Source organism: Rhinopithecus bieti, unplaced genomic scaffold, assembly GCF_001698545.2.
Source record: "Rhinopithecus bieti isolate Rb0 unplaced genomic scaffold, ASM169854v2 scaffold_641, whole genome shotgun sequence".
NCBI classification, from domain to species: Eukaryota; Metazoa; Chordata; class Mammalia; order Primates; family Cercopithecidae; genus Rhinopithecus; species Rhinopithecus bieti.
This window is the reverse complement of record NW_016803417.1, coordinates 1,711,804-1,725,413: the sequence shown is the minus strand read 5'-3', so window position 1 is coordinate 1,725,413 and position 13,610 is coordinate 1,711,804. Positions and strand designations below refer to the sequence as shown.

The window sequence follows — 13,610 nt, the reverse complement described above, 5'->3', positions numbered from 1 at the left end:
CCCTCATACAACTAAGCCCAATCTCATTTTTTCTTTGCTATGATCATTGAAATGATGAGTAGCTAAAGTCCTATGAATCTCATGGCTGACTGCTAGCAGACAGGAAGATCACTTTCTTCCAGGGTGAGTGATCTCCAAGCTTTTCCTTTGCAGAATCTGTGCCCCAGCTATGGGGAGGATCACACAGAATCAGGGCTTTCTGAAAGCTGCTTTCATATTCTACGGTATTGCCTGCCTTCCCCGATAGAAGAAAATTAAACTGGCCTGGTCTAATAAACTCTTTCTCAATATCTTCTGTTCTCTTAAGTGGCTACAAATTGATTGTTCCAGCCTGCTGCAAGGACTGATATTGAATTAACTTCAATTAATAGAAAATGTTTTCTATCTTAAATAATTTGATCTGCTCCATGATTTTTTGACAACAATCTTTTTTCATAAAAAGAAAGGGGGTTATACAAAAGAGCTGTCAGTGCCTTCTAGGAGATGGCTTCCATGCCATTCAACGTGGATTATGAGATTGTTGCCTATATTTCTTTAATTCTCTGACCATTCTAGTTTGACATTGTCATCCCAATGTCAGCTTGTTGAACCTGATAACAAAGATGAAAGTAACAAAAATGATGAAGCCCACGTTTCCAATGGCTTGTTAGGAAGAATGAGTTACAAATGAGCACAGCTCCTTCCTCCTCATCCTCATTTTGACCTTCAAGATAATTGGAAAGAGTTCCTTTTATGCGCTTCGTGATCTGTGCCCTAAGGTGTTCTCTACGTCTCTACCCAGCTGATGGTTACTGCCCTGGCTGAGGGCTGATGCCATGCCCACTTTGTTAACTGAGTTTCCCATCTCCAAGCTGTGATGGCGGTTGACACCCAGAATGTCCTGCAAGTGTCTGCTTCAGTCTGCAGAGGGCTGCTGCCTCTAAAGGAAAGGCCACTCTGAGACGACCATACTCAAAGCAGTCGTCCTTCAGGAGTGTGGGAAGAAAGAGCTACGAACCATGTCCTCAGCCTCCTGCTTCTATGAGATACAGGTGTACTCATTCGGTTTCGGCAACATGTCATTAGCCATATGTGTCCTGAAAAGGACACCAAATTCGGAGCTGGGGCTGAGTTTTCGAGCCAATTCTGCAGCAGATGGAGCAACCCCAGGAAAATTATTTATGTTCTCTGTGACTCGGTTTCCCTGTATAATCAAAGGATTACACTAGATTCCCCACCTCCACCCCACAAGGTGGGAAATGATTTTAGATGGCATGCAGACCGGGACTTAAGTAGATTAAATCCTGCCGTGTATTCTCTCTGTATTCTCTTTCAAGTCCCAACTGGTGAGTAAACCTCAGTGGGATGCCAGTGTGCCTTTGACTGCTTCTGACCCCTAACAATCTTCCTTACTGACAGGGCAGACCGTACCCAGGGCTTGGGCAGCCAACAGTGTCCAACTGGGATTTGCAAACACCATTTGTTGTTATTGCACTTATTTTTCAGGGTGATGGCAAAGGGTGTTGATCCCCTACTTCTGGTTGTGATGTGAAGTTTCCTTTGAAAATAAATTATTTTAAGGAAACCAAAAAAAATCTATTAAAAGAAAAAATTGAGCCCATAGAAGTCCAAGCACTTACATAAAAACTGAAGATGCACAGACATGCAGAAATCTTACAGAGACTAATATTTGGAAGTACCTGCTGAGCTCCTACATCCCCTTGCAGATCTAAGATTCTACAATGAGCCTTGCTTTACAAAGCAGGTTAGTCACACTTCCCTATCACTCTGATGTTGTACAGAAATTGCAGGAAGAAGGGAATTACCTGAGGCTGCTCCTTTCCACACATGCCCACCCTGATCTACCAGCACCTCCTTCCACTAACACTGACCAAAGGCAAAACCAGTACAGAGGGGAGTTTACTCACAGGGACTCCAGGTCTCAGGACAACCCAGTCCTGATTATACCATGCCAGGAACAAGGTGGACACTGTGTGCAGCCTTAAAGAGTATGGTGTGTGTGTGTGTGTGTGTGTGTGTGTGTGTGTGTGTGTGTGTCTAATCTTCTATTCTTTTATTTTTTCACAGTTCATTTATGATGAAAAGTTTCCTGGTAAGTACCTCTTTTCCCCTTCTCATTTCCGAATGTTGTGTTGTAGAGCCAAATAAATTGAAGACCAGAGTTAGGATTCAAGAAAGAAAGGGAAATGTCATGACAGCTTATAATGAGGAGAATTTCCTGAGAACCCTCTGCACACCCCAGGAGAGAAATTAAATTCATTTTCACAGAGTAAAGACCTTTTCTCTTGGGCTAGAGTGACGGGGTTCCATTTGAGATGCTAATATCTAAATGTCTTTATCATCCTGTGTCTGGACATCATGGCTTAGCTGTGTCTTTCTACAGTCAGCCATGTGCTAGAGCGGAGTGAAAATCTGACTGATCTTTTGACCCGGTGCAGTGGCTCACGCCTGTAATCCCAGCACTTTGAGAGGCCCAGGCGGGTGGATCATGAGGTCAGGAGATCGAGATCATCCTGGCTAACACGGTGAAACCAAAAATACAAAAAATTAGCCAGATGCGCTGGCGGGTGCCTATAGCCCCAGCTACTCAAGAGGCTGAGGCAGGAGAATGGCGTGAACCCGGGAGGCGGAGCTTGCAGTGAGCCGAGATCGTGCCACTGCACTCCAGCCTGGGGACAGAGCGAGACTCCATCTCAAAAAAAAAAAAAAAGAAAGAAAGAAAAGAAAGGCCTGGTGCGGTGGCTCACGCCTATAATTCCAACACTACTCAAGAGGCCGAGGCAGGCAGATCACGAGGTCAGGAGATCGAGACCTTCCTGGCTTACACGGTGAAACCCCATCTCTACTAAAAATATAAGAAAAATTAGCCGGGCGTGGTGGCAGGTGCCTGTGGTCCCAGCTACTCCGGAGGCTGAGGCAGGAGAATGGCGTGAACCGGGGACGTGGAGCTTGCAGTGAGCCGAGATCACGCCACTGCACTCCAGCCTGGGCAACAGAGCAAGACTCCGTCTCAAATAAAAAAAAGATTTGACTGATCGTTTAAAATTGTGTCCAAACCAAGCTCCATGTTTCCAATCCTATGTTCATTTTAAGAATTAGGACCCAGGCACTTCAGTGACCATTAACCCATTAAAGTTCCTTCTGACTTTCAAAAGATCTTAGAGCTCTGAAAATTGGTGTTGTTGGGGATTTTTTATTTTGATAGATAGAAACTGTTGCCCAAATTAAATATATGAGAAGACATTTTCATTTGGGCCAACTGTTCAAATCCCCGTTTTTGAGATGGGTTCTGAGCAAGTCAAACATGTTTTAAATGGAAATGGAAGTTGAGTGTATTGTGCATTTTCATTGCATATTTTCTACTATTTGATCTACAGAGGTAACCAATGTGAAATAACATCTTAGGAATACACTAGGTAGAAAATTTCCCTATTATTGAAAGCTAGGAATAAGCCAGAAAAAGTAGAGTCCACCAGGCTTCACTTTCTGCAAAATGACTGCTAACTCTTTTGTTGGAGTGAGCCTCTCTGTGTCTGAGGACATCTCTGATTTTCAGGATTAGGGGGAGGTGGAGAACCCATCACATTGATAATACATGTTACGTGCTGTGTCAGGGTATTAAGATACTTTTGCTAACTCTCTGTCCTCTGTGCAAGAAGGAAGAGGAGGAGAGACAGCTAGGAGAAAATAAGAAGGAGATCTTCTTTGAATGATCGTGACCAATAGGCTGAAAGGAATTGACCTCCCCAGGAGCACCCCAGATCAGAGAGCCTCCTTGTTATATCATCCTGGAGGTGGCTGCCAAATGCAGTGTGGAGTATTTTTCCCCCATGTCCTTGGGGATAAAGCACCGCACAAGAAAACTTCCAAAAGCCGATGGCATAGTTAGCACAACCACTGCTCTGCCTTAGCAAACAGTAGGTGCTTCAGCATTGCTCAGTGTTGCTAGTCTTTGCTAATGACACTCCCCAAAAGACAAACAAGTTGTGATCACAGTTGATCTCAGAAATGTGTGTGCTGCTGTTGTGCAGAAACATGTTAGGAAAGGCTACCCAGGATGATTTGCTGTCAGCCTTGGAGGGAGCTGTCTTTTCTACTACCTCCGTGGCATTGCTGTATGAAAGCCGTGGCAAGTGAAGAAAGCAGGCTTCACCATCAGCCCATTTCACTCCATATCCTCAAAACATCTCGGGATAGTTCAGATGGTTTGGAGCAAGGAAAGGAGTGTCTATTTCATCTTCATTCCTAAGACTTTTCCAGTGATGTTAGGTAACCCCATCCTAGGGTAGGTGCCCAAGCCTGCAGCAGATGGGTCTAGATTCTGGAAGGCACAAGTCATCAGAGCCCTTGCCCTGAGCATTGAGGCTCCCTCACATCCAGTTAGGAGTGAGAGGCTGGGAGGGCCATGGATACATGAGTTGCGAATCCCCAGGAGTGTCTTGATCTATCTGGGGGGTGTTGGAATCATAAGTCATGCACAGTTGTGGATTCCAGGGAAGAACTGGCCTGGGAGGCCTTGGTGGCACCAGAGCGCCATTCTTCCCAGAGCACTGGCCTGTCGTGTAACTTGTTATTACACGCATGGGCTGATGAAGAGCATTTTGCACATGAGTGAGGCTGAGAAATTAAAGTCTGTGCCACTGGCCCTTATCTACCTTCGGACTCCCAGGGATTTCAACTTCTCATTTAGTAGATGAAAAATATATGGAAGTTTAAGAATTTTTTACTGTTCACTTCTTCTATCTTCTTACCAAGCCAATCATGACCATTCATTTTGCTGAAATGGTACGTCTAGGTGCTGATTTCTCTCTTTAAAATCAGAGTCTTCGGTCTGTGCAATTAAAGCACAGTAACATTTTGAAAATACCGTTAACAGAGAGTTCCATTCCTTGTTATAAAACATTCCAGCATGGCCATTTCAAGGCAGGTAACCAGTTCAACCCCCAAAATCCGCAAAAGGAAACAAATTTCAGTTGTGTTTATTTTGAAACTACAGTACTCTTTAGGAGGAAGTGAGCTTTGTCAAATACAAATACACCAGGACAAAGGACCCCTGTCATACAGTTCAGATTATTTCACCATTCCTGAAGCAGCCGTCTGCAGGAAGTCACATTCAGTCAAAAAATGGCAGTTGACAGTTAGTCAGGAATGATTTTAGTAGCAGGTACTAGAAGAACCAGCTACAGCGTATTGAAAACATAGTGGTGTATTTTTCTTACCTATCGGTGCCCCGGATGTACGTGGTGCCATGGCTCTGCATTTCCCCTGACCTTTGCTTAATGGTCCCAAGATGGCTGCTGCAGTCCCAGCCACCAAGTTCATCCTGAAGGCAGGAGGGAGGAAGAAGGGGGCACTGTTGTTCTTTTTGGCACACTTCCACCTTGCATGTCTTTGGTCACTGCAGGGTCTGCCTTGACCACTGAGCAGCCAGGGAGATTAGAATGACCACTTTAGACCAATCATGATTCATCCTCAGGGCCTAGGGGCAAGGCGCACCCTCTTTGAGGTCAGAAGGGCTCCATATCCTTTCTCGAACTAGTGGTTGGGGTTCCCTTAGCAGGGAAAAGGCAGGGAAACAGTGGTGAGTACTTTTCGGTTAGGTGCCTATGCGCTAAAAGACATTGAAATAGGAAGCATCGGCCAGGCATGGTGGCTCAAGCCTGTAATCCCAGCTCTTTGGGAGGCTGAGGCAGGCGGATCACTTGAGGTTAGGAGTTTGAGACCAGTCTGGCCAATATGGTGAAAACCCGTCTCTACTAAAAATACAAAAATTAGGCAGGTGTGGTGATGCATGCCTGTAGTCCCAGCTGCTTGGGAGGCTGAGGCAGGAGAATGGCGTGAACCCTGGAGGCGGAGGTTGCTGTGAGCCAAGATTGTGCCATTGCACTCCAGCCTGGGCGACAGAGCAAGACTCCGTCTCAAAAAAAAGAAAAAAATAGTGTCAGAGGCCCACCTATTAGGATGTATGCTCGACTCACAGAGCAAAGCCCATAATATTGCTGGAAGGAATTTGGAATGTGCCTCCAGGGAGTCTGAAGACCCAACAAGAAAACTAAAGAATGCAGGGCGATGGTTTGGTTTCTTCTTTTGAGTCCAAAGCTGTGACTTTGGGAGAGAAAAGAGACCGTGGGATTGCAACCTGGAAACTCTTCCCGATGGGGCTGGAGAACAGCTTTTGCTGTTCAGGGCTGTGCTCAGGAAACCTGAGCAAATGGTGTACCCAGGTGAGGAGAGGAGCAGTCCTCACATCTGAGAAGGAACCGTCTTTGGTGAGAATCAGTGATCCATTGAAAATGATTCAAAATGGAAGCTTGGGGAGGGAAGAAACAAACCCAGATCAGCCACAGAACAGGATCCTCAGAGGACAGCGGGTGAGGTGTGCTCAGGAGGAAAGGGGAGAAGGTGCACAGCGTCCTAGGTGAAAGGGCGAGAAAGGGGACCAAGGAAAGCTAAGTGACTTCCGAGGTCTGGATGCTTCCTAAGCACCTCCTCTACACCAGGGAAACATGTCATACAAAACCAGAGCTGGCCTGACCTGGAGCTCTCTCAGGCTGGAGGGATGCAGACCCTTGACGTGTAACTATGGGGCCACATGGAGAGGCTCACCACACTGGGGAGAGGGGGTGGGGGGAAGGGGTCCTGAAGAGCATTAGGCCGAGGCTTGATGATCCAAACTCAGTCAGGTCAAAAATGCACAAGGAACAGTAGGTGGGGTGCACAGAGGCCTCCTAGAGCCCACTGGGTTCACTGGGGAGAAAGCCTGGTGAGTCCTGTGTCTGAATGCCAACAGAGCAAACTTGAATTGTCAACAAAAGCAAGGAATCTCATCCTACAGGCATCTCTGCAAAATGGCCAAAGAGAACCTGGTTTGAATATTGCAACAGAAGGGCTTTTGATGAGTTAAAAATTGAAAAGATCTAAAAGAATTAGAAACAGCATACATAGACATGTTTAGAAAGTGCTGGACTTAATTCAGTCTGACTACAATATTTCATTAAAGTTGATTCATTTTCTGGTGACTTCTCACTGAATCTATTAAAATGCATCTAAGCAATAACATGACACCCCTTCAGATCCTGGGAGTCTGTTCCTTCCAAATGAATGGGCTGTGAATGAATCTTACTTTTCACCATGAAGTGTATGCTACGTGTACATTGGTTTCGATGAGATAAGAACCATGTTCAGGCCACTGGAGGCATTTTGCAACCGAAAATTGATGTTTGGAGGGAGTGTCACCTGCACAGATGAGCTGAGGGTTGCTTTGTGCTGGGGAGAAGAGGCGAGTGGGCAAGACCCGAGGGTGTCTGCATGGGGAGAAATCAGCTGTCGGCATTTTAAATCTCTGGAAAATGAGACACCAGATACCAGGGAAGGTGTCAGGTGTGAGGAGTGGTGTCAAGTGACTGCTAGAAACAGGTTTGTGTTAGATAATAAATGAGTAATAAATATATAAACAAGATAATCACAGACTGCTTAGAGGTTTAAAGAACATAAACAGGGTCATGTGAGAGAAAGTTGGGCAGGGGCAGGCAGGGAAGATTGCTTGGAGGAGGTGATATTTAAAAGTTGGTATCTGCAGGATAAAAGGGGCCAGCAAAGGAGTGAAGAGAAAGGTATTCCTGGTCCAAGGAACATTCAGTGCAAAGGCTCTGGGAGAGGGAAGGAGATGGCTGTGTGCAAATGAAAGGCCAGTGAGGTGGGGCACTTACAGGACACAAGACAACTTGGAAACACAAGAAAAGGCCAGGATTTGCAAGGTAAAAGGAAACTTTCCATTTTTTCTTAAGCGTTTTGGGAAGTAAGTAAAGATTTTAAGAAGTACAGTGACATGCTCCCATAGTATCAAGGAAACCAGTTCAGAGGTTGAAGTGAAAATGACCTAGGGAGGGCGCAGTGGAGAGGAAAGAATCGATGACTGATGAAATACTTGAGTCACAGAGTCCGATGAATATGGGAGTGAGGAAAAGGGAGTGCTCCTTATTGATTTCCAGATTCTGGGCTTGACTGGGCAGGGAGTGGTACAGTTGACTGAAATGACAAAACCCAGGTTTGTTTTTGTTTTTTAAGGAGGCTAGGAAGTAAGAATGAAGAATTCTGTTCTGATAGACGTTTAGACTCCCAGGTGCAGAGGCCAGATATATGAATCTGGGGCTGGAGAGAGGTGTGGCGTGGATGTGTAAATTGGGGGTCATTATCACGTATTTGGTTTTTATAGCAATCGGTCAGGATGAGGTCACCTAGGGAGAAAACATAGGCAATAAAGATGGCCTAATAATGAAAGGATGAACTGAAGGAGTGGAGGAGGCAAAGGAGATGGAGAAGGAGAAGCTGGGGGCAGGAAGGAAGCCAGGGGTGTGGCCTCTCAGAAGTCAGAAGAGAGGGTTTTATGAAGTGGGGCAGATGATCTCCTTTCAGATGCTACCAAGAAATGAAACAGGATGACGGACAACCACCCACTCATTCTTGGATTGGTGTGGATGGAAATCACTGGTGCCCTTGACAGGAGATTCAAGAGATCGGTGGGTGTGGAAGTTAGGCTACAGAAATTTGCCAGCTGAATGAGAGGCACTGAAATGCAGTGTGCACAGCCCTTTAAGAAGTTTTGCTACACAAGAAGCTGAGAAATGTGGCGGAAATTGAAAGGGCTTGGATACCCTGATTTCCTCTCTCGATAGTGCATCCTGAGCACTTTCTAGAATAAATACATACGTCTTTGCATAATTTGTTTTGGAGGGGACAAGGAAGAAAGGGTTTTACTCTGTCACCCAGGCTGCAGTACAGTGGTGTGATCATAGCTCACTGCATGCAGCCTTCATCTCCTGAGCTCAAGCAATCCTCCCGCCTCAGCCTCCCCAAGTAGCTGAGACTCCTGGGGCACACCACCACACCTGGCTAATTTTTAAATTATTTTTCTGGAGACTGGATCTTGTTATGTTGCTCAGACTGTTCTGGAACTTGGGACTTAAGTGATCCTTTCCCCTCGGCTTCCCAAAGTGCTGATATTACAGGAGCGGGTCACCATGCCCAGGCTGCATAATCATTCTTAATGAATAGATGAACATACTTATCATTTATGTACCCAGTGCCCCATTTTATAACCATCTGGCCTCTTTCCAGCTTTTCACTTTTTTATAAACACTGCTGCAAGAAAAACCCTTGTGTATGTATCCTTTTCACATTTGACCAAATATTTCTCTAGAATCAGCTTCTAGACATGGAATTTGAAAAGAGAAAAGGAAGGATGGATATAACCTGGAGTTTCCTCATCCGACCGTTCTCCAGTAACCTACCGTTGAAGCCAAAATTACTCCCTCAATGAGCCAATTTAATTCTGTAGCTAAAGCGAAACCGGGAAAACAAGTTCCTGGTTTTTAGTTGTTAGCCACTAAGATAAAGAAAACAGAAGTATTCAGACTATTAGAGGCTCAAGGCGCATTCCAGTAGGTTTTTCTTTTCTTCCTTCCTGTGGAATGTCTTCCCACTTATTCCTTCTTACTCTTCGGCTGGTACCTTCCCTGCCCAGGTTCCATCTGTCTGTCTGCCTGCCTCTCTCTTCCCTTCTACCCTTTTGGCCTGGCTCCTGTATATCCAACAATCCCTCAGGCACCCCCGTCAATTCCTCTCATTTTAGTTTCCCCTTGTAAATATATCTGAATAGTTTCAGTGAATGATTAAGCTGAGGCCAGATGTATACATATTGACCTATATTCAGCAACATGTATGACAGGCTTGTTGCTTTCGAAGAGCTCTTTTGAGTGACAAATAACAGAGAGGAAGGGGCATTTTCCCTTTAGATGAGGAGAGAAGAGAAAGATGGTTGACAGCCTTATGCAGCATAGAGAATGTCTCTAGACCAGGAAGTATCCATCACTGGCGACGTCTGCCTTCTCCTTACTATCCTGGCTGTTTGCATCAAATGTGTCTTTTAAAAGGGGGCAGGTGAGTTTCACAGATGTCTATGACTGTCTTTAACTGTTCTTGGTTTACATGCAGGTGGGAGTCTTTAGTCCTTGTGCTGATGTATCTTATCTACATTGTCATCATGAAGTAAGTAAAATTATTCATTTCTTTCCCAAAACTGTTTCTTGCATTCCACATTATGTGATGACATGGGAAGAGGGTTGGGGTGGGTATCTGACTGGTTTTTCAGTGTGTATCATCACAGTCACTTGGCTCCCTGCCAGACTGTTGTGAGTCACTATAATTTTGATTAGTATCAATTGTAGTGACCCTTCCAGCCCATATACAATGATAAACTCAAAGCTTCAATGTTTCACTTGAGAACTCTCTAGAACCCCTAATCTCTCTTCAGGATCTGGCAGCCTAGCTCTGGGAGGTTTCTTCACTCTCTTTCTTAACACAAAGGAGATACAACTCAATACGTTACACTGCAATAGAGGGTGAGGGAAGATGCAAGGTAGTCTGCTGCCAGTCTACTCAATGTGGCAGCCAACGTGAGCCAGCCTCCAGTGGTCTGTGTAGACCCAGTATCTAGGGCTTGCTTGTGGAAGGAATTCCTAGGGTAGGACCTTCATCAAACATATCCTGGCACGGAATTATTGTGAGGTAACTGATGAAGAGTTAGTTAAGAGACAACTGAAATCATGGATCAAATATCTGTGGACTTCCATTATTTGTGTGGTATTAGTCATCCACTGCTGCATAACAAACTATCCCAAAACTTAATGGCTTAAAAGCACAAACATGTATTATCTCACACATTATCTGAGAGTTAGGAATCCGGGAGCAGCTTAACTGCAAGGTTCTAGCTCAGAGTCTCTCATGAGGTTGCAGGTAAGAAGTCAGCCAGAGCTGCCATCATGTACCGGACAGGTGTGGGAGAACCTGCCTTCAAGTGATGCTGGCTCTTGACTGGCGGGCTCAGTTTCTCACCACATGGGCTCCTCCTTAGAGCTGCTTGAGTGGCTTCCTCCAGAGCAAGTGATTCAAGCAGAGAGCAAGAAGGGCCCTGCAACACCTTTTATAATATCCCAGAAGTCACATGCCATTACTTCTACCGTATTCTGTTTATTAGAAGCAAGTCACTAAGTTCAGTCCACACTCAAGGGGCTGGCATCACCTAGTGAAGGTAAGAGTGTCAAAGAACTGTTGATATATTTTAAAACCACCAAGTCATATGTTCTTTTCCCTCCTGGAGTTGGGGTAGCTTATTTATATCAAGAATTTGCCAGGCGCAGTGGCTCATGCCTGTAATCTCAGCACTTTGGGAGGCCAAGGTGAGCAGATCACTTGAAATCAGGAGTTCGTGACCAACTTGGCCAACATGGTGAAATCCCGTCTTTACTAAAAATACAAAAATTAGCTAGGTGTGGTGGTGTGTGCCTGTAATCCCAGCTACTTGGGAGGAAGCAGGAGAATCTCTGGAACCCAGGAGGCAGAGGTTGCAGTGAGCTGAGATCACGCCACCATGCCAGCCTGGGTGACAGAGTGAGACTCCATCTCGTTGGAAAAAAAAAATTATGTGGCCAATGTTTCCCATGCTCTAAGTTGTAAGTACCATGTAAGCACCATGGTTGTGAGCCTGCTGGTTGATGTTTTTGCCAGGCACCACTGGGATGAGGAGATTATAAATAATGCAGAGATGTTCTGTGCTACAGCTGCCCACCCCTGTGGGAGCGGCTTCTTTTCCTCTAAATTAGCCCATGTTTCCCCAGCATATGTAGCTGTAGGAGTGACTGCCTTCTCTAGGGGCAAGAAAGTAGAAATCCATCAACAATGGCCAGTTTGGACATATCAGGTAGCAGTCTGGAACTGACACATTAAGGTTTTTTATTGTTGAGGCCTGACAAAAGTTAATTCCGGTGACCAGTGACTGGGACACTTGTTGAGAGAAATCAGTGTGGACATTGGCAAATATCACAGGAGCAAGCACATCTGGAGCTTAGTGGAGAAGGGCATTCCTAGAGTAGGACCTCACTCATACATGTCCTGGTACCATAAGGTAACTAATGAAGAAACCAGAAGTTTCTTCATTAGTGACCATGAAGTCACATACCGACAGATGAGCTCTCATGAAAGCCAGAGTTGACCCAAAGCCTTTCCAGTTTCCAGCCCCTGAAGGAAAAGCCTTTAAAGATCAGAGCACCCATCTTATGCCTCTTTGCCTCAAACAGCAAAGCTATATAGCAAATCAGTGCCAAGTGGGGAAGCCTCAAACTGCTGTCTGTGTGTGTACTCACACATCTTCCTTTGTTGTTTCCTAGTGCATTGTTCCAATTTTTTAACATTTTGAGGGTCTGATTGAGCTCCCAAAAGTGGATTAGTTGATTATTCTGGAAGAATCGCTGTACAGTGTCTGCTCTATGCCCAACATTAATCTTGGGTCTTGAATCTTAATTTTCATGAAAGTATGTTTCAAAATGAATTCACTAGGGGCTTCACAGAGTTAACTATTCTTCAAAAACAGATGTGACCAGAGGGAAGGAGAGTTGAGGAATTTTGCTGTCATGCATCCTATGGCCCCTGCTCCCCTTTCTAAGCCACCCTGAAGCCCATGAGTTGCTGGCGGAACACGTGGACAATAAGATAGAACAGCGAACACATCCTCTCCTCTTCCCCAAACCATACCAAATGTGGAAGCTAATGAGGTGTGTTTCTGCTGATGCCTCACTTTTACCAACATTCCAGCTGTTCAAACCAGCAGGATACAAACAAAACCGGGAATGGAAGCTACTGTGCTCATGAAATTTTCTGCATAAATTCTGGTCCTAAGTTCTAAATTGAAATCTCTGCTCTTTAGCCATCCCCCTCTGCAATCAGAGGCTTTAATCATTGGGTTTTATCAAATCTGATTTATAAAATTGCATGCTTCACAATAAAATAGCTTCAGGGTGCAAGCACAAAATTTAAAACATTCAATTAAAAATATAAAACAGCAACAGTAGTTAAAAAAAAACAGCATATATTAAAATCGTCAGCTGCCTCCTAGGTGGAGAGTTTTTAAATGACTTTAAACGTTCTATCTGAAGGTCAGAAAGCAATTTCAGATTGTCCAGGTTGGTAGAAACCTTCAGGGAGCATGAAGCATGCCTGGTCTTGGCAAGGATTGATTTCTGTACATCCCAGGTCACCGCTCTGGGATTTGTTCCCTAGATGGGTTACGTGTGCTGGTGGTTAAGAACCAGTGCCTCACATTCAGCCCTGACAGCGGAGCCCCCCGCCACTGACAGCCGTGGGACCTCAGCCAAGTTATTCAGCCATCTTGAATCTCAGTTTCCTCTTCTGCAAAAAAAGATTAATAATAATTTCTACTATTATTATATATATTCCATGAGAACGGAATGCGACAGCTTAGTTAAGCTGTCAAGCTAAGATAAGCTTAGTTTAACTCTGCATCCAGTTTCAAGAAAGCCCTCACTGTATAGTATTATTATCCTGTTCTCTAAACCCTGATAAATGTATAATACATGGGTTTGCTTTTGTACTTTAAAAGCAAAACCTAATCACTGGGCACTGTGGTGCATGCCTATGATCCCAACTATTCAGGAAGCCAGAGTGAGAGGATTGCTCAAGGCCAGGAGTTTGAGACTAACCTCAGCAGCATAGCAAGACCCTGTTTCCAAAAAAAAAAAAAAAAAAAAAAAAAAAAA

At 44.8% G+C, this 13,610-nt stretch overlaps 1 protein-coding gene across 1 annotated transcript in view; it reads left to right on the top strand.

Annotated features, from left to right (window-relative positions):
• SLC24A3 (solute carrier family 24 member 3) overlaps positions 1-13,610 on the top strand; it is a 448,998-nt gene that overhangs the window by 386,217 nt on the left and 49,171 nt on the right. Inside the window, exons 7-9 of the mRNA XM_017883401.1 lie at positions 2,068-2,084; positions 7,614-7,622; positions 9,994-10,047. Of these exons, the coding sequence (XP_017738890.1) occupies positions 2,068-2,084; positions 7,614-7,622; positions 9,994-10,047 (80 nt within the window). The remainder of the gene's footprint in view (positions 1-2,067; positions 2,085-7,613; positions 7,623-9,993; positions 10,048-13,610) is intronic.